Raw genomic sequence first — 24,445 nt, 5'->3', positions numbered from 1 at the left:
AAGAATGCTGAGTTGCATCCAAAGAACACCATACCTACTGTGAAGCATGGGTGTGGAAACATCATGCTTTGGGGCTGTTTTTCTGCAAAGGGACCAGGACGACTGATCCGTGTAAAGGAAAGAATGAATGGGGCCATGTATCGTGAGATTTTGAGTGAAAACCTCCTTCCATCAGCAAGGGCATTGAAGATGAAACGTGGCTGGGTCTTTCAGCATGACAATGATCCCAAACACACCGCCCGGGCAACGAAGGAGTGGCTTCGTAAGAAGCATTTCAAGGTCCTGGAGTGGCCTAGCCAGTCTCCAGATCTCAACCCCATGGAAAATCTTTGGAGGGAGTTGAAAGTCCGTGTTGCCCAGCAACAGCCCCAAAACATCACTGCTCTAGAGGAGATCTGCATGGAGGAATGGGCCAAAATACCAGCAACAGTGTGTGAAAACCTTGTGAAGACTTACAGAAAATGTTTGACCTCTGTCATTGCCAACAAAGGGTATATAACAAAGTATTGAGATAAACTTTTGTTATTGACCAAATACTTATTTTCCACCATAATTTGCAAATAAATTCATTAAAAATCGTACAATGTGATTTTCTGGATTTTTTTCTTCTCATTTTGTCTGTCATAGTTGAAGTGTACCTATGATGAAAATTACAGGCCTCTCTCATCTTTTTAAGTGGGAGAACTTGCACAATTGGTGGCTGACTAAATACTTTTTTGCCCCACTGTATATGCAACTGCACAGGTCAGGTTTCCAGATGAGATGTTGTGGCATCTACTACACCAGGTGGCTAAAATCTTTCTGGAAGACCATGAGCTCACTGATTTGGCAATGTGTGTGAGCCCTTCTCTTTCAGCTGTTAAAACTTGGTAAGTCAAAAAGAAGTCAACCTATCATTATTATGACCAAATTATTCAGTCTTTTAAGGACATCATTTCAGCCACGCCACACTGGTATGGCTTATAGCAGGGTGCCCCAACTGAATTTGGCCCGCTGGTGGTTTTAACTGGTGATGTGATGAAAATATATCACTTTTGAAATTCTTCAGAAAAAACAAGTGATGATTTTCTCTGTAAACCCTGCCTATGTCTATCTCTTCAGAATGTATTGCTTTAGGAACATATCATTTCCCCAACAAAACCATCTCACGCACACAGTACTACTCAATTACCTAGTTATTTAGAAGAGGATGAGCTGCAGTTCTCCATACTGTGACGCTGATGCAATTACTACCCTTGGTTGATTATCTTTTCAATGATCCGTAAAGAACCCTGAGCTGAGTCAACCAGATGTAGCCTAATAATGTGTTGTGGCATGTACTGCAGTTAAACTCTGTCTCAAAGACCATGAGCTCACTGGTATGGGAGTGTGAGCCCTTCTCTTTCAGCTGTTAAAATTAGTAAGCTAAGAAGAAGCCAACCTATCATTATTATCATCAAATAATTCAGTCTTTGAAGGACATCATTCCAGCCACGCCACCCTGGTATGACTTATAGCAGGGTTCCCCAACTGAATTTGGCCTGCGAGTGGTTTTATTTGGAAAAAATACAAATAAAAAAATCATTTTTTTGTGGAATTTGTATTGTTGGACATAGGACTGTAAAACCCACAGGAAATTAGCTCCAAGTGATTTTAACTTAAGGAATCTGTTACCAAGTATTCCCATGCATAACAGAGAGACGTGATTGTATGCAAATGTAAGCAAGGTTTGAAATGATTCTGTTTTTGTCAAACATATCTGATTTGGCTTCTTGCAGTCAATTTGCAGTCTACAAATGATTTGTAATTACGTTTTCCGGTCCCCCGACCATCCTGTCATGAAAAAACGGATTGCGGCTGAATCTATTTGATGATCCCTGGCTCATAGTATTAAAGTTTAATAGTTCAACTGGTGATGTAATGAAAATATATCACTTTTGAAATGCTTCAGAAAAAACAAATGATGCAACACACTACCTTCCTATAAAAACCACACTATGTCTATCTCTTCAGAAGGTTTTGCTTAGGGACATATCATTTCCCCAACAAAACTATCTCACGCACACAGTATTACTCAATGACCTAGTTATTTAGAAGAGGATGAGCTGCAGTTCCCCATACTGTGACGCTGATGCAATTACAACCCTTGGTTGATTATCTTTCCAATGAGCCATAAAGAACCCTGAGCTGATGATATTGAGTCAACCAGATGTAGAATAATAACCGGAAAAACCATGTCATAACTTGCATCACCTTCAGTTCATATTTAATCACAAGCATTTAAGCCCTGCAATATCAGCATTAATGGCAACGTATGATTCAATATTTGTCCAAATATAGTGGGTGAAACTACAGTGCCTTTTAGAAAGTATTCACACCCCTTGAATTTTTCCATATTTTGTTGTGCTACAGCCTGAATTTAAAATGGATTAAATTTAGCTTTTGGTCACTGTCCTACACACAATAATACCCCATAATGTCAAAGTGAAATTATGTTTTTGGACAGTTCAACAAATGAATTAAAAATGAAAAGCTAAAATTGAGTCAATAAATATTCAACCCCTTTGTTATGACAAGCATAAATAATCTCAAGAAAAAAATAAATGCCACATGCAACAATTTCAAAGATTTTACTGAGTTTCAGTTCATATTTGGAACTCAGTCCATTTAAATAAATAAATTAGGCCCTGATCTATGGATTTGACATGACTGGGAATACAGATATGCATCTGTTGGTCACAGATACCTTTAAAAAATTGGTATGGGCGTGGATCAGAAAATCAGTCAGTATCTGGTGTGACCACCTTTTGCCTCATGCAGCGCCTTTGCATAGAGTTGATCAGGCTGTTGATTGTGGCCTGTGGAATGTTGTTTCACTCCTCTTCAATGACTGTGCGAAGTTGCTGGATATTGGTGGGAACTGGAACACGCTGTCGTACACGTTGATCCAGAGCATCCCAAACATACTCAATTGGTGATATGTCTGATGAGTATGCAGGCCATGGAAGAACTAGGACATTTTCAGCTTTCAGGAATTGTGTACAGATTCTTGAGACATGGGGCCGAGGCATGAGGTGATGGCTGCAGATGAATGGCACATTCCTGCAGTCTGCATGCCAATTGTACACTCCCTCAAATTTTTTGACATCTGTTGCATTGTGTTTTGTGACAAAACTGCACATTTTAGAGTGGCATTTTATTGTACCCAGCACAAGGTGCACCTGTGTAATGATCATGCTGTTTAGTCAACTTCTTGCTATGCCATACCTGTCAGGTGGATGGATTATCTTGGCAAAGGAGAAATGCTCACTAACAAGGATGTAAACAAATGTTTAGCACAACATTTGAGAGAATTATCTTTTTGTGGGTATGGAACATTTCTGCGATCTTTTATTTCAACACCTTTACATGTCACATTTATATTGTTGTTCAGTGAAAGTTCAGGAGTACAAGATTACTTATCAAGTCACATAAGTTCCATGTGGACTAGTGGTTAACATTATTCTTTTACCTCATCTCTGTACCCCTCACACACACAATAATCTGTATGGTCCCTTAGTCGAGCAATGAATTTCAAACACAGACTGAATCAGAAAGACCAGGGAGATTTTCCAATGCCCTCACTTAGAAGAGCCCCTATTGGTAGATTGGTAAAAAAATAAAAAATAAAGCATACACTGAATATCCCTTCGAACATGGTGAAGTTATTAATTACACATTGGATGGTGTATCAATACACCTAGTCACTACAAAGATACAGGCATCCTTCCTAACTCAGTTGCTGGAATGGAAGGAAACTGCTCAGGGATTTCACCATGAGGCCCATAGTCATCTTAAAACAGTTTGATGGCTCTGAAAGGAGAAAACTGAGGATGGATCAACAACATTGTAGTTGCTCCACAATACTAACCCAATTGATAGAGTGAAAAGAAGGAAGCTTGTATACAGAATAAAAATATTCCAAAACATGCATCCTGTTTGCAACAAGATACTAAAGTAATACTTGGCAAAATGCTAGAGGTCTAGTTCTGTCTGCTTTCTACCAGACACTGGGAGATGAATCCACCTTTATTTCAGCAGCACAAAAACCTAAAAAGACAGGGCTAAATCTACACTGAAGTTGCTTACCAAGAAGACAGTGAATGTTCCTGAGTGGCTGAGTTACAGTTTTGACTTACACTGAGTGTACAAACCATTAAGAACGCCTTCCTAATATTGAGTTGCACGCCCTTTTTCCCTCAGAACAGCCTCAATTCGTTGAGGTGTCAAAAGCGTTCCACAGGGATGCTGGCCTTGCTGACTAAAATGCTTTCCACAGTTGGGTCAAGTATGCTGGATGTCCTCTGGGTGGTGGACCACTCTTGATAGTGTGAAAAACCCAGCAGTGTTGCAGTTCTTGACACACTCAAACCGGTGTGCCTAGCACCTACTACCATACCCCATTCACAGGTACTTAAATCTTTTATCTTATACATTCACCATCTGAATGGCACACATACACAATCCATGTCTCAAGGCTTAAAAATCCTTCTTTAACTTGTCTCCTCCCCTGATTAAAGTGGATTTAACAAGGTGACATAAATAAGGGATCATAGCTTTAACCTGGATTCACCTGGTCAGTCTGTGTCATAGAATGTTTTGGAGACTCAGTGTAAATCTATTTGAAAATCTATGGAGACCTAAAAATGGTTGTCTAGCAATGATCAACAACCAATTTGACAGAAAATAATGGGCAAATGTTGCACAATCCAGGTGTGGCAAGCTCTTATAAACGTATAAACCCAGAAAGACTCACAGCTGTAATTCCTGCCAAAGGTACTTCTATAAAGTATGGACTCAGGGGTGTGAATACTTATGTAAATGAGACATTTCTGCATTTAATTTTCAAAAAAGGTGCTAACATTTTCAAAAAACATGTTTTCACATTGTCATTATGGGGTATTGTTAAACCATTTTGAATTCAGGCTGTAACACAACAAAATGTGGAATAAGTGAAGAGGTATGAATACTTCCTGAAGGTACTGTACAGTACATAGTTTGTATGTGCATGACCTTTCATAAATTATCACACAACTGAGATGTTTTTACGGATGCATAGAAAGAGAGGGATTCTGGGCGTCATTGGATGTATGTAAGATTAATGCATGTAATGATGCAGGCGTGTTCTTCTCACCTACAAACAGCTTGTGTCTTTGTGGACCGTTGGTGCACAGCTTATGGCTGATCAACCATTATTTACTAGGGGGCAACGTGAGACAAGGTCCTATTCCTAAAGACTTAACCTCTTAAATGTAAGTGAAAATGTATTCTACGTAATCCCCAAAAGTAATGATTTATCATGAGAGGGTCATAAACAATAACACTGCATACTCCAAGAAAGGTTCTAATCTCACCTTTCTGGTAAAAAATTGTTAGGTGTAGTCAGTTGAGGGGACAAGCTCAAATACACAGTACAAATATGATACATTTCCTATTCCACAAAACTGTGTGCATAAGACTTGAAATGACTTGTACTTTTTCTAACTATAGTATAACTGTAAAATACATATTTATATATTTAGTGTTAGAGAAAGTGTACATATTTTCTAAAGGTCTCTCTTGATCTAAACATCTGCCCCCATCACTGTGAACATCTCAAGAGCTCTAGCTTGGCTTCCAGAACTCGTTAGGAACTCACCTTTCATCTCATATTAATCTTGTCCATCTATGACAAACAGAAATATATTAATTACTTTAGATTGCTGGCTATAAATCGACTTCTGAATGTGCTACAGAGACGAATCCACTCTCCTGCTGCGTTACGATGTAAGGATTCCAGGAATATGCATTGTTAGCGGTTGTGACGTAGGGTTCAGGCAGGAGTTGACAGTCGGAAGACCAAATTAAATGGTAGGAGGGATATCCCAGCTTCAAGTGGTGTCAGATTTCTTATCATGCTTCACAAAGGCAGAAGAGACATACTCATATGCGTGAGAAATCAGGGCTACCGCTCAATGCAAGCCATTTTGTGTCCACATATCGATTTAAGCGATCGGAACCGGCACCAGAAACACACAGGTCCCCAAAACAGGGGACTTGACATCATACCATGGAGTCAAAGTATTAATATCTGTCTGTCTATAAACATAAATCTACATCTTTATTTCTAGTGGTCTAAGCAATTCACACACCCAGATTTAAATAGACCACATCATAAGACCAAGGCAGCAACAGCACGCTAAATACAAATTCATGTATGGCAATGGCATGCTTGCACCGTGGTTGGAAAGCAAGAGTATTCTCACATATAATTGCAAATGGCAATTATATGTGTACACTGTACATGACCACTGAGACATTCTCTACACCATTCAAATCACATTTATTGTACAAGCAACAAACACACTCACTATATTTGTTTGTGCCACTCAACCTTATAATGTACATGTAGATAACATGATTGTATTCCTGTCATCCTCAAGTCTCTCTCACTTATAGCCTCCTATATATCCAATGATCACTATTACAACTCAAAGCAGGCTTCATGTGAGAGATATGAGTGTCCTCAGGTACGTAAATCAGTAAAATATTTAAAAGACAATCCAGTTCATGCCCGGCTCCTGAAGAGTTGGTAGTCCACAAATAACGCCCATATAGCCCTCCTCAATGTACTTCAATCAATATAGGCAATGTTCAATGAAGGGAGTCAGTGTTCCTCTGGTCATCAGCCATCACAAGTGGAACTGAACAAAGGACAGAGGGGCCTAAAACAGACCAAATAGAGTATGCCTATGTTATTACAGAGACAGATCTGCAAACGTGCTAACATAATATACTGCCTGTTGTGTTGCAGTTCAGAGGCAAATTGCCGCATTGTTATGTTGGTAATGCGTTGTTCAAGCAAACGTTCTAAGAGAGAGAATCCAACTTGGTTACCTGCCAAGAGACCATGTTCAGGGCAAAAAGCAAAGGCTAAAAATTTAAATTATGACAGTACAAAGCAGTCTATTACGTAAGAGAGGGATTGGAATCATGCACACTCCAACATATTTTAAAAACACAGTATGGATGTGTGTGTGTGTCATAGATTAGATATGAGGGAAATCAGTGTGGCCTATTAGTTGAGTACCTTGACAGTTAAATGAGCTGTACTGCTCCACTTGAAACCAGAGGTGCTATAGTGCGATACCGCATCAGATGCTGAGAACCCTCGTCAAGATCCACAACATACTCTCTGAAAGAAAATGGACAAAAAATGTAAAATAGTAAAAGACCAGGAATATCAATAAATAACAAAACAACGTCTGTGGAGTACGCTGGTATATTCTTGCAGATAGTAACAGTAAATAGAAAACACATATACAGTTGCTTACGAAAGTATTCACCCCCCTTTGCATTTTTCCTATTTATTGCCTTACAACCTGGAATTAATATAGATTTTTGGGGGGTTTGTATCATTTGATTTACACAACATGCCTACCACTTTGAAGTATTTGTTATTGTGAAACAAACAAGAAAACTTGAGCGTGCAGAAAGTCAATACTTTGTAGAGACACCTTTTGTAGCAATTACAGCTGCAAGTCTCTTGGGGTATGTCTTTATAAGCTAGCTACTGGAATTTTTTCCCATTCTTCAAGGCAAAACTGCTCCAGCTCCTTCAAGTTAGATGGGTTCCACTGGTGTACAGCAATCTTTAAGTCATACCACAGATTCTCAATTGAATTGAGGTCTGGGCTTTGACTAGGCTATTCCAAGACATTTAAACGTTTCCCCTTAAATCACTCGCATGTTGCATTAGCAGTATGCTTAGGATCATTGTCCTGCTAGAAGGTGAACCTCCGTCCCAATCTCAAATCTCTGGAAGACTTAAACAGGTTTCCCTCAAGAATTTCCCTGTATTTAGCACTATCCATCATTCCTTCAATTCTGACCAGTTTCCCAGACCCTGCCGATGAAAAACATCCCCACAGCATGATGCTGCCACCAGAGTCTATAAGAGTCTTCCTTGATATATATATATATACACACACACTGAGATCATGTGACACTTAAATAAATTCCACCTGTGTGCAATCTAACTAATCTGAGTTCTGAAGGTAATTGGTTGCACCAGATCTTATTTAGGGGTTACATAGCAAAGGGAGTGAATACATATGCATGCACCACTTCAGTGTTTTATTTTATTTGATTAATTTAAACAATTAAAAAATTATCTGAAACAAGTCATTTTTTTCATTTCACTTCACCAATTGACTACTTTGTGTATGTCCAGTAAATTAAATCCAAATAAAAATCTATTTAAATTACAGGTTGTAATGCAACAAAATATGAAAAATGCCAAGGGGGATGAATACTTTTGCAAGGCACTGTATACAGACATATTCTGCCACATATGCTGCATAAATAACATCCAAATCATGACTTTATTCTTGAATCTTGATACTTCATCAAAATGAGATAGTAGTAAGCCTTTCCAAATAAAAATGGAGCTGCTCTCGTGAAGCTGTAGCACCCATCAATCAGTCCAATGCTCATATGTGATACTGTACCTCTGGTCGTCTGTCTCAGGTTCCACCAAGATGTTTTCCTGTCTCGCCCTCACACGCAGGAACACAAAGGAGTCCAGACAGGGCTCTGGCACTGGGTACACATCATTACACATGGGAGTTAATCATGTGGCATGTGAATACAATGCTTCCATCTATGCACATTAAACATTATGCCACTGATATTTTTTACAAGCAGCCCATCAGAATATTGTTTATAGTAAATAATACCTTGCCAGGCCTCACCTGCTTTTAGCATATCCACTGTCTGTAGATTTGGGGGCATGTGTTTAAGAGCTACAGCATTCAGATAGGTCTCTGTGTTGGCCAGATATCTGAATGGAAGAGATGGAACACAGCACATACGATAGTAATAATGGAAGTAAATAAGACATTCAAACAACGCACAGACTTTCGTCCAGCTACAGTCATTATAACCACAAATGGCAACGTCAATAAAACACTCACTCTTTGGCAAAGGCAAACTCCTCTGGAGACAGGAACGAAGCATCTCCCTCCGCTCGAGATTTCTCTTTCTCCAAGACATGAGGGAAAAACTTCTCAATCTACATAGGTAACAAAGGACCAGAGAGAACGGTGTCAGTCCGAGCGTTGATTTATAGTCCCTCTCATAAGAACATCATCAAACATCATGCTGGGATGTTGTTACCTTTTGGAGGCGAGAGCGAAGGTAGCTGCTGAGGACATAGCGAATCCTGTCAATCTCCATGCGGTGGACACTGGCTTTCATATCACCCTTCCTAACCCGCTGCAGATTGGCCTCCTGTCAACAGAATCACACAAGGTAGTAGTCCTGTTATTATTACTGGAACCTTCACGCTCACAGAGACACAGCTGCTGCACCCCACCACCATTTACCATGTGCGTCAGCTGCTCCATCACACACTCCACCCTCTCTGACTTGTTCTCCAGAAGCTCAGGAGAGAACTTCTCATTCAGCCAAGCCTGGGGACAGAGGAGCACACACACGCGCGCGCGCACACACACACACACTTTATGATAGAGCAGCGGCAGTGACAAGGTCTTTTTTTGTATTGACAGGATCTGTGCATTGCAAAACATGTGTGTCTGGCTACAGTATAGCGAACATTGCTAGCTAGCTAGTTAGTTAGTTATCTACCTCTTCCAGTTTCCTAATCAGTTCCGATGGAGTCATCACATCTTCTTGGCCGTCATCTCCTCCGCTCATGTCGCTGGCATCATGATCATCAGACATCGCATCCGACATGATTGCTCTTCAGCGGACTTGCTTAGTCTACAATAATTATTCAACGGCAGACCAGAAAACGTTGGTACTCTGCTGAACTACGAAGAATGTTAACATTCTACATTACAACTACAAATAACAATACTGTAAAGCTCGATTTCGACAGCACAACACAGAAACAACAAACAAAAACCACACACTTCCGGTTAAAGTTCGCGCCAACGGAATACAACGCGTGAAGGCGTCGGAGACATTCAAACGTGCGCAACAAACGCGCAGTGTTTGGTTTACGCCTACAGTAAATACAATACAATTATTATTTGCAAAACGATGTTTATTTCAGCTCAAGCATTGCCCTGTGCTAGTGACATATATGAAATATTGAATTTAATGAACAGTAGTTTACTTTCCATGGATCAAGTGTTATGTCCCATTTCTCAAACATTTATCATGGAGCATGTTAATTTGAAGTTTAATTTGGCTCCAATGTCATTAAAATATTGTAGAAAAAAAGACCATGGTTACTTACCAAAGAATGCAGGCTAGGATGAGACAGGAATAGTTTTAGATTTTATTCAGAAATAGAAAAATAAATCTGTGTTGTTTCATATATTATATCAATGTAAAATGAATTGATCATCCCGTAAAAGCACATGTGCATCGCAGTAAACCTCAAAGTTATTGTTACAAATACAGAAAGTATAGTCCTTTTTATCAGTGCAATTCTGTCAGTTGCCATGGAGGGGAGCACATCTCAGCATAACAATCACAACAATGTTTCCCTGTTGATCACTCACATAGAATGCAGCAGTGTTCGAGGCAAGTTTTGAAAATGCCTAGAACGAAGCAGGTACTGTCATTATCTCTGTTTGACTTGTCACATTGTCAATAGGCCTTGAGTCTGAGAGTGGGGCTATCAAAGCCTGGTGTGAGGATAATGCACACCAGTGATGCTGTATCCAGTATGGGGATTACACATAGGAATGTGAAAGGGATAGGAGTAGAGAGCAGGCTCATAAGAGGAAGTATGTGTGTTTCCTGTTGGGACATGGCGGTACATAGGGCTGGTCTGGGACTGGGACAGTCTGACGTGGGTAGGTATAAAGAGAGGGTGTACAGGTGGCTTCTGCCCAGAGTCTCCCCTTGTCCTGTCATAGGCTGGGATGAGGTAGGACACTGGGATGCTGGCATTAGGGTGGAACACAGGCTGTTGAGTTGGAAGTGGCTTGGGCAGCATTGTCCTGGACTTCTGCTTCTTCTCCGTCTGATAATGTCGAGGGACCATCTGTAATTTCTTCTTATAGATCAGACGGTCATCATGCAACATGGGCCTATTTGGGTTCTGATGGAATGTGTAACCTGGCTGAAAGGGTATAGGCCGCAAATACTCCATAGACTTGGGATAAACCTTGGTGAAACTGGAGGTGGATGGAACCAAGCAAGACCTAACAGTATATGTGCAAGACGTTGGTGGGGGTATTTGGTGAGCTGGATGTCTGTTACTCCCATTGCAGACAGGGCTCCATACAGAGTTTTTACTTCGGCCTTTGATAGAGACCGTTTCAACTGGTAGGGGGCTGACCTGAGGGAAATCTCTTTGTCCTCCAGGGAAGCCAACATATTCCTTGACATCAGAGCTGCAGGTCTGAGGCTTGTGGACCCCACTGTGTGCAGATATAGGGTTGCTGGAAAAATGAGGGGGTACTTCTGGTTTTGGTACTGGGGGCCTGTCTTCAGTTAGTGCTGGACAGTCCTCAGAAGAGATGGAGTAGGGGGACGGGCTACGGGAGGAGGAGGAGGACGGAGGGAGAGGAGAGCCCTCAGAGGTAGTGCGTGTCCGGCTGGGAAGGAACAGCCCTGGGGACTGGGAGCAGTGGATCACAGAGGGCCTGCCCTTACAGTCCCCCTGTCTGGCGCTCTGGGAGTCCTGGGACTCGCTCAGGCTGGCCTGGGCCATACGCTTCTTCTTCTCCAGAGGAGAGATGATATCTGCAGCAGCAGACTGGAGCTGACTTCCTTTCCAGGGGCATGAGGTAGGGCCCTGGGCTTGGCGGGATAGGGTGCATGCTGAGGAAGAGAGGTCGTCACACACGGTAGTCTCACTGATTGGTGGAGGATGGTCTGGGTGGAGGCTTTCAGATGGAGTAGTCCATGGAGACAATGGAGTAGAATGTACCTGGCCCTGTAACAAGACAACATGTAGAGGTCATTTCCACTCATACAGGTGGGGTACATAGGCAGGAGTAATAAAGAACAGGAAGTGACTTTGTTATGACAATGGCCATTAACAGGTAAAAGGTGAGATACCTCAGAGTCTGTCTCCTTTTCCAGATGGGGCCTCTTCCTCTTGCCCTCAGACTTGCTCCCCTTGCCGTCTGGACTCCTCTTATACTGTTTGCGCGGTTTGCTTGGAGGCAGAGGTTTGTCCTCCTCCCCCCTCAACTGTCTCTCAAAGGGTAAAACAAGCCTGTATTTAACACAAACAGATGACACCATGAAAACAGGTAGAGATGGAGTGATTTGACTGACAGGTTAGCGGGAGCAAAGCAGTATCTGTCCTCACCTCTCATAGTGTCTGCGGGTGCAGGTAGCAGCGCTGGTGCTGCCTGGGCTGCCGCCCAGCTCATCATACACATTCTTCCACAGCCGCCGCAATGTAACCTGTTGGATCATACACCATAGTGAGCAAACATGCACCTTTAAGACACTCATCCAGAATCACTATTCCTATATTTGACGTACAGTATAAGACAATGCTTAATCTGTATTTTGGAACTAATTAAGAATATATGGAGGGAGCTTAAATGAATGGCTCATTACTAAAATAGAGAACAAGGTCGTATTGGCCAAGCTCCTGTGAAATCTGACTCAAGTGGCATTTCAGAGAAACCCTTCCTCTCTCAGCGCATTGGGCGTGTACACATGCCACAGAGTGGAAACTTCATTCAGCCAAAGAGAACAAAGCAGTAGAACGGTAGGCTACATGGCCAGGTTCATGTTGGCAGCCTAGTGTGGACTCGGCTCTTAATGTGGTAGGAACAATCATGTTAACATCCTGTCAACTAAAGCTAATGTGCCACACAAGATGCTAAGCTGCGTGGTCTCTTTGACAACATAACAAATATATACAAGGAGAGTAGCTGCCACTGCCATCTCTGTATGTATGATCAACAATCAGGTCAAGTGTAAAAAAACAGCAACAACCTATGTCTGGTGAACATATTGAATGATTCTGTACTATATATGGGTGTACTCACAGAGTTACACATAGTGTAATATGGGTGTACTCACAGAGTCGTAACCGCTAAGCTTCTCGACAGCTTTGTAGATTTTCCACAGGTTAACTGCAAGTAGAAATTTGAACTCCATGGGGACATTGCACAATGATATAATTAATTATGTTCGCTATGAAGCTACAGTATGATGAGATGGTCTTAACACATGCATTTACTTCAAACTACGCTCGAGATTGAGGTGCTCTGAGCAGAGGAAATGAATCTATATAATAATGTATGCAGATAAAGATTGGGTGATAAAGCTATGGCTATATGCTTTGAACATGGACTCACTCTGCTTAAATCCCAGGTGTGGTATCCTCTCGATGGGTGTGCCACGGTCCTTCATGAAACAGTGCAAACCTGCTATGAAGGACCTCTCCTCTGTCTCCATTGGGCTAGAACTGGGCCTCTCCTCACAGTCACTGGCCGAGTCAGAAATCTCCATCGCTGCAGTAGAGACCACCAGATCGACAAAAGAGGGAGAGAAATTATAGAAATGCAAATCCAATTCCAGGAATGCATACAATTACTTTACATGTAATTATTCAAAACAGAACTGCAATGGGCAAATAAACCAATCTTAAAATAGGAAATCATTTTAATGCTGTTGATTGCAACAAAGTCTGTTCTCAGACTACTTGTCCTTTCTTGGACAACTAGAATTTGAGTTGGCTTTTACCACCCCTTTCAATAAGTAACCATACATCCTGTACAAAAGGGAAACCAACAGACATATGGTCTAGACCTGGTAATAACAAATATGAAGGTATGAATAGTTTTTTTTTACACAGTATGAAAGGCCTCTTTCCCCCACAAAGCCTTTACTCACAAGCCCTTTATTATACATATATTTTCCACTGACATGAAAGTGAATGGGATGAATGTAATTTAGAAATGACAAAGACTGAGTAGCGTAGGAAGTAGTTCACATGATTAGAATCTGTTCCATGCAAAAAAAAGTGAAGTAAGAACATTTTGTTTGCAATTATCAGTAGTGCTACTGGTGTAGCATAGAGTTGTTTTCAGAGGCATATTTCAGGAATTGATTATTATGAACTCTGTTTAAGCTTTGTGTAAGCAAACACTAACGAGTAGAAAAGTCACAACATGCGGTGGATACCAAATGAGAAATGAAACAGTAGAGGCAAGCAGAAATTAACCCCAGTGCTCACCAATAAATGTCCTCAAATTCACTGCACTCGTCAGGATGAGAAGTGTATATGACACGTTAAACTGATCAAACTAACACTTACTAACATAACAAAAGTATAGGAAGCTGAAATTCCCCAAAACTTGTAAAAATATCATTTTTGGCAACAGTCCAAATTCTGAAAGGGAACATATTGGTTTAGTATACAGGTTCATTCATACAGGTTCAATTTGCACAGGGTTATGCACAGATAGTGTACAAGTTTGATCTTTTTTATTGCATTTACATCAAATGAGAGTAGAAAATGAAAACATATGTTAAATACAATATCCCAGTCTGAATCACCAAATACAGAGACTATTTTGTTTCGGTGGTGTATGCTGCACTGTAGGCAAAAGTCAACCAGAGTTTCATATTGAATCAGGTTCCTATCTGTGGTTACTGGTTCCGAGAAGCGGGACCCAGTGGTGAGTCATAGTGAAGATGTAGGCCCCTATTTGGGATAGCACTGACTGACTCACAGCTCTTTACAGCTGTCCCATAGATACAGTTCCCAGCTACAACAGCCCATCGTTCATCCATGAGCTTCTCCACTAACACCATGCAATGCTCTCTCACTTTCTTCTTCCTGCCTTGACTGGCCAGCTGCAACTCTTTCTCTTGCTATGGATAGATGAGTTATGTTGCGTTTTAGGTCATATTCAACTAAATATATATTTTTAAATGGTTAAGTACTTTACAGAGTTGCAGAATAATTGTTAATGACATACACAGCCATCTTCACATCTAATCTGTTAGTCAATGAGTTACAATGCAAATTTCATAAGAACAAAGACAAAGCATGTATGACTGGAATATGGATTAGTCATATAGGGCAATACATTTCCAGAAAATATTCAATAGTATTTTCTAAAAACGTAATGCATTAGTTGCACATGACTATTGAACAGGTTTACAGTAAGTACTATAAGATAAGCCAGCCAGTTGTTAATTTATTTGTGTACTATATTGAATAAATGCATTCTATTCATGGCTGGACCACAAAACAGAGAGATGTCAGTCAGCTCCATGTGACATTGGTTTCATACAGGAAACTACTGCAGTCCGAGTCATGAAGCCCAGCATACAATATACATCACAGTAAACCACACACTAAAATAAGCATGAATATCGCTGTGAAAGACTGTCAGTAAACAGCCTCTACATTTCCCCCACATTCACATTTTGGAAAAGGGCGTAGGAGATGTTGATGTCAATGTGTCAACAAGACTCACGTTGATTGATGCCAGGTTGATGCTATCAACAGGCCACTTGTCACCACAGAAACCACAGTCTTTCATCTCAGATCAGTGTCTTGGAAATTTGATGCTTCTCTGCTCTAACTTTTATTTTCAAATCTTCAATTACCAGAACTGTGTCTGAGTGGAACTCCTGCAGTTTCTGTATGTGTAGATAGATTACAGGGAAATGTGTACGTATATTCTTTCACACTCCATAATACACCACCCACTTAACTCCCACATAAAATAATCACCTTCCTCCTATTACTCATTTGTGAATAAGCTGAAACGTTCAGACTTGTGATATTGCAACATGACACTTAGCAATATTATTTCCTATGATGATGACAAAACAAAATTGTGAATTTATGCCACAATGAACATACGCAAACCATAAACATAAAATACAGTCATCAATAACAAACACTCGACTTTCGGTAGCCTCTGTACTTCACATTCCATTTCATTTTCTAATTGGAGAAATCATTCCCTTTAGATATATTTGTGTTTTTAAATTGTATGGCCACACATGAATTCAGACATATCAGAGAAGACATGCATGTGACTTCAGGTGACTTGTGGTTTTGTTATTTTACAACTTCTGTAAAGAAGAAGAAAACATACAATTTTTCAGAGAAAATTCACCCCTTACACAAGCCTAATATTTGATATGCTTATTTGATTTTTGAAGAAATAGAGAACTGAAAGCAGTGGGGAAATGAAACACAAATAAGAAATTAAGGATGTGAGCGTACTGAAAGTGTCTCAAGCTGCCTGGAGTCCTTATGAGTGATAAATGACAGTGTCCCGTCTCACCTGGTTCAGTGTCCCCTCCACACCTCTGCCCTCCTCCCTGACTGGTCTCTTACTGGTGTCTCGCTCCCCTTCAGGATCTAATACTGCCACAGAACACAGGGGAAAAAAAACAGTCACAACTATGCGAAAGCACACACCCTCCACTCCATTCAGGGCATGTGTGAACTGTAAGCAAAGAATGGTGTATGTCCCATATTCATCATCAGGCAGACCAGGTGATCCAGAACAAGACACAATAAAACCCAACCTATGTGAAAGGCTGATTCTGTAGTTCCCCTATGGTTGCATTTCCAGTCCTGTGCCAGCAGCAAGAAAGAGTGGACTTGTGATCTATTACTGAATATTTTGTAAACTAACACACACTCCAGTACCGACAAAAGAAAATTCAGTTCTAATATAAAACCACATGGTTACAAAACCACTTCCTGCTTATGAGTCTAACCGCAGTTATGTGGTACCCTTCCTGATATGAAAGCATTACAACATGAATGAAAATGAGAAATGTAATGTAAAAGGCATACAGTTTTATTTGGTTTTCAGTTTTTCATTTGCATTGAATAAATGAAAACAAATGATCATACACCAAACCCAAGACCAAACCCCTCCATCATTTTTAGGTACAACATGTCTTTGTTAGCTGCCAGAGAAAAACCTTATTACTGATCCGAATGTACAAGACATAAAAAGGTTGAAAGCAAATCGGTCCATGTTCCATCCTGACAACTGTCAAACGTATTTGTCATTGTCCATGAACTGTGAACAACCACATTCTTATCTCTTCCTCACCCAATATATGCTTCTCTTTCGAGATCAGCCATTTCCTGAGCTGTGGTTTACAGCATGAATCATGCTTTCTATAGAACTTCTCTATTTCATCTCTTCAAATATGTACTTTAGTCAATGTATGAAGGTCTTTTTTAAAGAAAAAGATATGTAATTGAGGTACTTCCAATGAATCACAAGTATTTTTCTATCTCATTCAAATTCATCTACAGTTTAAAGTAACCTGCTTATGTCTTGATAAATTGCAATTTACCATATCTGGGTTGTATTCCAGTGTTATAAGCTCCAAACCAGTAATTAGGAATGATACTAATATTTCTATATTGCTTGAATAAGGCATTTCAAATGTTTCTGCTTAGTGCTTTTTTTTAAACGAAAAAGTTAATTTAGTATACAAATTATAACATTTGCATAAACTTCCCTTGTCATGTATGAACGTACGTACATGCATGTCATTTATGTCTCTATTAAAAAAAAAACTTTGTCAGTTAACTTGCATCCTTACAATATCCTACCTGCCCCAGGCAATGTAGCCTACCTTAAGCACAATTTCACAACCTCCCATCACATTTTATTTCGCATTATTAAAATTTGAATGTGTGATCGACGTTACTAAAAACAATAGGCTGTTGTCTGATTGCAAATGTTATTAAACAGTGCCACAATTTCCAGGCTACATCATCATTATAACTAAGTGTATTTGCCAAAACATTTAGATTATTCTCCAACTAAAACAATGAAAGCTGATGGTACTTAACATTTAAAAAAATAAAACTTACTCATTACAAAACAATACGTTGAATCCTGAAGATCGTTTACTTTGTTTCAGCACAATCTTATTCAAGAAGTGCCTCTAATTCAGCACACCTCGAAATAAGACGTCTTCAGTGGATCATCATTGGTTCGTCATGTCTGGGGGGACAGCAAGTGAGTCTGGGAGTTAGAGTTTTTGATAGCAGCTTTCTGAACACCTAATAATAGGCTCAAGGCACATTGAAGCACAGTTTTAATAATTGTTTACTCTCATGTAGCCTTTCTCAGATTGATTACCTGAGGCAATATTTTATGTGTTTTACTAGACTAGTCTACACAGATGAAAAAAAAAAAAGAAGATTATATATTTGATCATTGTAGTCAAATCATTAAAAATCCAGACAGAAAATATTTACACAAGAAGCAATCTAATATCACACAGTCAAACTCTCAGTCATTTAGTAAGTTTCCCATTCTGCGATTCTCACTGTTAATAAACATTGCACGCCGTTTCAACACAACGGCTCTTTATGTCATCATTTGATCTGATCAGTCAACGCCCCAAAAAATTATAAAGTAATCTAGTATCATTTAATTTCAATCCACATGTTAACCTAATAGCAATAAAAACATCTAGACGTCTAGATAGTCATTGAAATGAGCTAAGATTAGGCCTACATATAAGCCTAAACAAAATCTGATATTTTGATCTTTTCAACAAAACTGTCACTACCACACTGAAATTGGCATTTCACCCATGGGAATGGTTTGCTGAATCATAATTGATCTATGCATAAACTTAGGAGGTATTCAATAAAAACCTAGCAAATCAAATACAGCTGTCAATATTGGTGCAGAATACTATTTATCCAGCTTTGCTCTAGAGACGTTTCACATCTCAGTGAAATGCATAGGCCGTAGTCTTCCACTTGTTGCAGATAGAGTATGACATTTGGGTATATGTTTAACCTTTAAATGTCAAAATAACAAACCTATCAGTTGGCTGGCCGGATCTCACAGGGAGTTTTTTGAGACAAAACACTTGTTTCACTGCTTTTTGAAATAAGGATGGGTGAAAAAGAATTACCTTGATTCAACCCGCTACATTAATTCTTCCATTTTATATACTAATGACTTGGGCAGGTGCTGAGTGCTCTCACAGAACTTAGCTTTTGTCACATCAAATAGTTAAGTAATATGTAATAACTGTATTACGATTGTTACTGGTTCGTGCAATTGTGATATTGATGTCAGTTGATTAAATATTTAATTTGACTCACAATTTACTTTTATTAAGCTGATGAAAACATGGACATTTTTCATACACAAAATACATTGTGTACAAATCATTAGGAACACATGACATAGACTGACCAGGTGAATCCAGGTGAAGGCTTTGATCCCTTACTGATGTCACTGGTTAAATCCACTTCAAATCAGTGTACATTTAAGGGGAGCAGACAGGTTAAAGACAATTGACACATGGTTTTTGTATGTGTGCCATTCAGAAAGGTGAATGGCAAGACAATGTATTTAAGTGCCTTTGAACAGGGTATGGTAGTAGGTGACAGGCACACCGGCATGAGTGTTTCAAGAACTGCAAGCTGCTGGGCCAGCATCCCTGTGGAATGCTTTCGACACCTTGTAGAGTCATGCCCCATCAAATTGAGGTTGTTCTGAGGGAAAAAGGGGGTGCAACTCAATATTAAGAAGGTGTTCCTAATGTTTTGTACAGAGTGTATATACAGTTGAAGTCGGAAGTTTGCATACACTTAGGTTGGATTCATTAAAACTCGTCTTTCAACCAATCCACAAATTTCTTGCTAACAAACTATAGTTTTGGCAAGTCGGTTAGGACATCTACTTTGTGCATGACACAAGTAATTTTTTCCAACAATCGTTTACAGACAGATTACTTCATTTATAATTCACTGTATCACAATTCCAGTGGGTCAGAAGTTTACATACGCTAAGTTGACTGTGCCTTTAAACAGCTTGGAAAATTCAAGAAAATGATGTCATGGCTTTAGAAGCTTCTGATAAGTTAAGTTACATAATTTGAGTCAATTGGAGGTGTACCTGTGGAGGTATTTCAAGGCCTACCTTCAAACTCATTGCCTCTTTGCTTCACATCATGGGAAAATCAAAAGAAATCAAGACCTCAGAAAAAAAATTAAACCTCCACAAGTCTGGATCATCCTTGGGAGCCATTTCCAAACGCCTGAAGGTACCACATTCATCTGTACAAACAATAGTATACAATTATTAACACCATGGGACCATGCAGCCGTCATACCGCTCAGGAAAGAGACACATTCTGTCTCCTAGAAATTAATGTGCTTTGGTGCGAAAAGTACAAATCAATCCCAGAACAACAGCAAAGGATCTTGTGAAGATGCTGGAGGAAACAGGTACAAAAGTATCTATATCCACAGTAAAACGAGTCCTATATCGACATAACCTGAACGGCAGCTCAGCAAGGAAGAAGCCACTGCTCCAAAACCGCCATAAAAAAGAAAGACTACGGTTTGCAACTGCACATGGGGACAAGATCGTACTTTTTGGAGAAAAGTCCTCTGGTCTGATGAAACAAAAATAGAACTGTTTGGCCATAATGACCATGGTTTTGTTTGGAGGAAAAGGGGAGGCTTGCCAGCCGAAGAAAACCATCCCAACCGTGAAGCACGGGGGTGGCAGCATCATGTTGTGGGAGTGCTTTGCTGCAGGAGGGACTGGTGCACTTCAGAAAATATATGACATCATGAGGGAAAAAATGATGTGGATAAATTGAAGCAACATCTCAAGACATCAGTCAGGAAGTTAAAGCTTGGTTGCAAATGGGTCTTCCAAAGGGACAATGACTTCCAAAGTTGTGGCAAAATGGCTTAAGGACAACAACGTCAAGGTATTAGAGTGGCCATCACAAAGCCCTGACCGCAATCCTATAGAAAATTTGTGGGCAGAACTGAAAAAGCGTGTGCAAGCAAGGAAGCCTACAAACCTGACTCAGTCACACCAGCTCTGTCAGGAGGAATGGGCCAAGATTCACACAACTTATTGCAGGAAGCTTGTGGAAGGCTACCTGAAAAGTTTGACCCAAGTTAAACAATTTAAAGGCAATGCTACCAAATACTAATTGAGTGTATGTAAACTTCTGACCCACTGGGAATGTGATGAAAGAACTAAAAGCTGAAATAAATCCTTCTCTCTGCTATTATTCTGACATTTCACATTCTTAAAATAATGTGGTGATCCTAACTGATCGAAGACAGGGAATTTTTATTAGGATTAAATGTCAGGAATGGTCAAAAACTGAGTTGAAATGTATTTGGCTAAGGTGTATGTAAACTTCCGACTTCAACTGTACATACATGATAGCATTCAAATAGATACAACTCAAATAGATACAATGCATTGGGAAAGTATTCATACCCCTTGACTTTTTCCACATTTTGTTACGTCACAGCCTAATTCTAAAATTGATTAAATCATTTTTTCCCTCATCCATCTACACATAATACCCCATAATGACAAAGAAAAAACTGGTTTTTAGATTTTTTTGCAAAGGTATAAAAAAAAAAAAAATTGAAATATCACATTTACATAAGAATTCAGACCCTTTAGTCAGTACTTTGTTGAAGCACATTTGGCAGCGATAACAGCCTCGAGTCTTCTTGGGCATGACACTACAAGCTTGGCAAACCTGTATTTGGGGAGTTTCAATGGTTCAATTCCGGGCTCTGGCTGGGCCACTCAAGGACATTCAGTGACTTATCCTGAAGCCACTCCTTGCGTTGTCTTGGCTGTGTGCTAAGGGTCATTGTCCTGTTGGAAGGTGAACCTTCGCCCCAGTCTGAGGTCATGAGTGCTCTGGAGCAGGTTTTCATCAAGGATCTCTCTGTACTTTGCGCTGTTCATCTTTCCCACGATCCTGACTAGTCTCCCCACAGTATGATGCTGCCACCACCATGCTTCACTGTAGGGATGGTGCTTGGCATTCAGGCCAAAGAGTTCCATCTTGGTTACATCAGACCATGGAGAATTTTGTTTCTCATGGGCTGAGAGTCCTTTAGGTGCCTTTTGGCAAACTCCAAGCGGGCTGTCATGTGCCTTTTACTGAGGAGTGGCTTCCATCTGGCCACTCTACCATAAAGGCCTGATTGATGAAGTGCTGCAGAGATTGTTGTCCTTCTGGAAGGTTCTCCCATCTCCAAAGAGGAACTCTGGAGCTCTGTCAGAGTGGTTCTTGGTCACCTCCCTGACCAAGGCCCTTCTCCCCCGATTGCTGTTTGGCCAGGCAGCCAGCTCTAGGAAGAGTCTTGGTGGTTCCAAACTTCTTCCATTTAAGAATGATGGCGGAATTTGTGTTCTTGGGGACCTTCAATGCTGCAGACATTTTTGTTACCCTTCCCCAGATCTGTGCCCTGACACAATCCTGTCTCGGATCTCCTTCGACCTCATGGTTTGGTTTTTACTCTGACATGCACTGTCAACTGAGGGACCTTATATAGACAGGTGTGTGCCTTTCCAAATCATGTCCAATCAATTTAATTTACCACAGGTGGACTGCAATTAAGTTGTAGAAACATCTCAAGGATGCTCCATGGAAATAGGATGCACTTGAGCTCTTTCTCGAGCCTTATAGCAGAGAGTCTAAATACTTACTGTCAGGTCTATAAATATTTGGACATTGACTAAGTTATTATTATTTTAGCTGTCTACAACATCATATACCAAAGCATATTGGAGTTGAATGAATATGAGCTGAAAGTGCAGACTTTGAGCTTTCATTTGAGGGTATTTACATCAAAATCGGGTGAACAGCGTAGCAATTACAACACTTTTTAAGGGACCAAAAGTAAATGGACATTTGGCTGCTTAGCTGTTCCATGGCCAGGTGTGTGTTATTCCCTAATTAGTTCATTTAAAGGTAAGCAGATAAAAGGTCTAGAGTTGATATCAAGTGTGGCATTTGGAATCTGTTGCTGTTAACCCTCAATATGAAGTCCAAAGAGCTGTCACTGCCAGTGATGCAAGCCATCATTAGGCTGAAAAATCTAAACAAACCCATCAGAGAGATAGCAAAAACATTAGGTGTGGCCAAATCAACTATTTGGTACATTCTTAAAAAGAAAGAACACACTGGTGAGCTCAGGAACACCAAAAGGTCCTGAAGACCACAGAAAAAAACAGTGGTGGATGACAGAATAACTCTTTCCCTGGTGAATAAAATCCCCTTAACAACAGTTGTCTAGATCAAGAATACCCTCCAGGAGGTAGGCGTATTGGTGGCAAAGTCAACAATCAAGAGACTTCACCAGAGTAAATACAGACGGTTTACCACTAGATGTAAACCATGGTAAACCTCAAAAAGAGGAATACCAGATTAGTTTGCCAAAAAACATCTAAAAAGCCTGTACAGTTCTGGAACAACATCCTATGGACAGGTGAGACAAAGATCAACTTGTATCAGAATGACGGGAAGAGAAGAGTATGGAGAAGAGAAGGAACTGCTCATGATCCGAAGCATACCACCTCATCTGTGAAGCATACCACCTCATCTGTGAAGCATGGTGGAGGTAGTGTTATGGTGTGGGCATGTATGGCTGCCAATGGAACTGGTTCCCTTGTATTTATTGATGGGGACTATTGACAAAAGCAGCAGGATGAATTCTGAAGTGTTTAGGGTTATATTATCTGCTCAGATTCAGCCAAATGCTTCAAAACTCATTGGACGGCACTTCACAGTGCAATACCCAATATTTTTTTAAAGGCAAAGAAGTGGAATGTTCTGCAATGACCAAGTCATTCACCTGACCTGAATCCAATTGAGCATACATTTCACTTGCTGATGGCAAAACTGAAAGCAAAACACCCCAAGAACAAGCAGGTACTGAAGACAGCTGCAGTAAAGGCCTGGCAGAGCATCACCGGAGAAGAAACCCAGCATCTAGTGATGTCTATTTTGAGTTTTGATTGGTTTAATTTGGATCTCTTTTTGTCCCCATTTGGACTAATCTTCCAAAAGTCCTTAAACATTCAAATACAATTTATAATACAAACACATTTTCACATATAACAGACTATTTATTACAAACATACATAACATACTAACACAACGACCCAATAAATACTCAATCTAAAAAATATTGATTCTTCATCTACTATAGTCCCACAACATTTCTATGAATTATATTTAAATTGTTGTTTAAATAATAATAATAATAATAATAATAATAATGTTTAAATATATATTTTGAAAGTTTTCTAGTTTGCTCAGTTAATTTATTCCATTTCTTTATTGCTCTAAATCAAAATGTTATTTTGCCTATTTCTCTTTTCTGCCTGGATAATGCATAGATGGTGGACAATCTATTCCTAGTATTTACGGAATGTCTGTCTCTTACCAACTGAATACCGTTGTGAATAGAACTTGGCCGTTTTATATTATGTATATTCTGAAATAAAATAAGCATGTTTTTTTTTCAATTATCCTGTCGATTGATGACCAACCAAGAACACTGCGCATGACTGCAACAGAAGAACCATATCTCCACCTTAAAACAATCCTTGGGTTCCAATTCTATGGGTTCTAGACTTCAGGCAGTCCTTGACTGCAAAGGATTTGCAACCAAATATTAAAACTCACAATT

The 24,445-nt window shown here is 39.9% G+C and overlaps 2 protein-coding genes across 3 annotated transcripts; both read right to left on the bottom strand.

Annotated features, from left to right (window-relative positions):
- Nucleotides 1-6,095: 6,095 nt before the first annotated feature.
- On the bottom strand, nt 6,096-9,964 carry LOC109895898 (DNA replication complex GINS protein SLD5-like). The gene is made up of 8 exons (XM_020489977.2): nt 9,646-9,964; nt 9,384-9,470; nt 9,175-9,288; nt 8,973-9,070; nt 8,751-8,839; nt 8,508-8,598; nt 7,088-7,192; nt 6,096-6,722 (listed from the first exon to the last, which is right to left on the bottom strand). Exons 1-7 carry the CDS (start codon nt 9,751-9,753, stop codon nt 7,096-7,098), a joined length of 684 nt encoding a protein of 227 aa, XP_020345566.1. The 5' UTR covers nt 9,754-9,964; the 3' UTR covers nt 6,096-6,722; nt 7,088-7,095.
- Nucleotides 9,965-10,048: 84 nt separating this feature from the next.
- On the bottom strand, nt 10,049-17,949 carry LOC109895899 (AT-rich interactive domain-containing protein 5A-like). Of its 2 annotated transcripts, none has more exons than XM_020489979.2 (7): nt 17,819-17,949; nt 16,257-16,339; nt 13,302-13,457; nt 13,024-13,076; nt 12,296-12,393; nt 12,040-12,199; nt 10,049-11,914 (listed from the first exon to the last, which is right to left on the bottom strand). In XM_020489979.2, exons 3-7 carry the CDS (start codon nt 13,453-13,455, stop codon nt 10,649-10,651), a joined length of 1,731 nt encoding a protein of 576 aa, XP_020345568.1. In that variant the 5' UTR covers nt 13,456-13,457; nt 16,257-16,339; nt 17,819-17,949; the 3' UTR covers nt 10,049-10,648. The 2 variants fall into 2 exon arrangements, with proteins under 2 accessions (XP_020345568.1, XP_020345569.1); XM_020489980.2 differs by having other exon boundaries at nt 13,302-16,041; nt 17,819-17,924.
- Nucleotides 17,950-24,445: the final 6,496 nt, after the last annotated feature.

Source organism: Oncorhynchus kisutch, linkage group LG8 (assembly GCF_002021735.2).
Source record: "Oncorhynchus kisutch isolate 150728-3 linkage group LG8, Okis_V2, whole genome shotgun sequence".
Lineage (NCBI taxonomy): Eukaryota > Metazoa > Chordata > Actinopteri > Salmoniformes > Salmonidae > Oncorhynchus > Oncorhynchus kisutch.
Note: the sequence above shows the minus strand (reverse complement) of the source record. Positions and strands in the feature narration are given on the sequence as shown.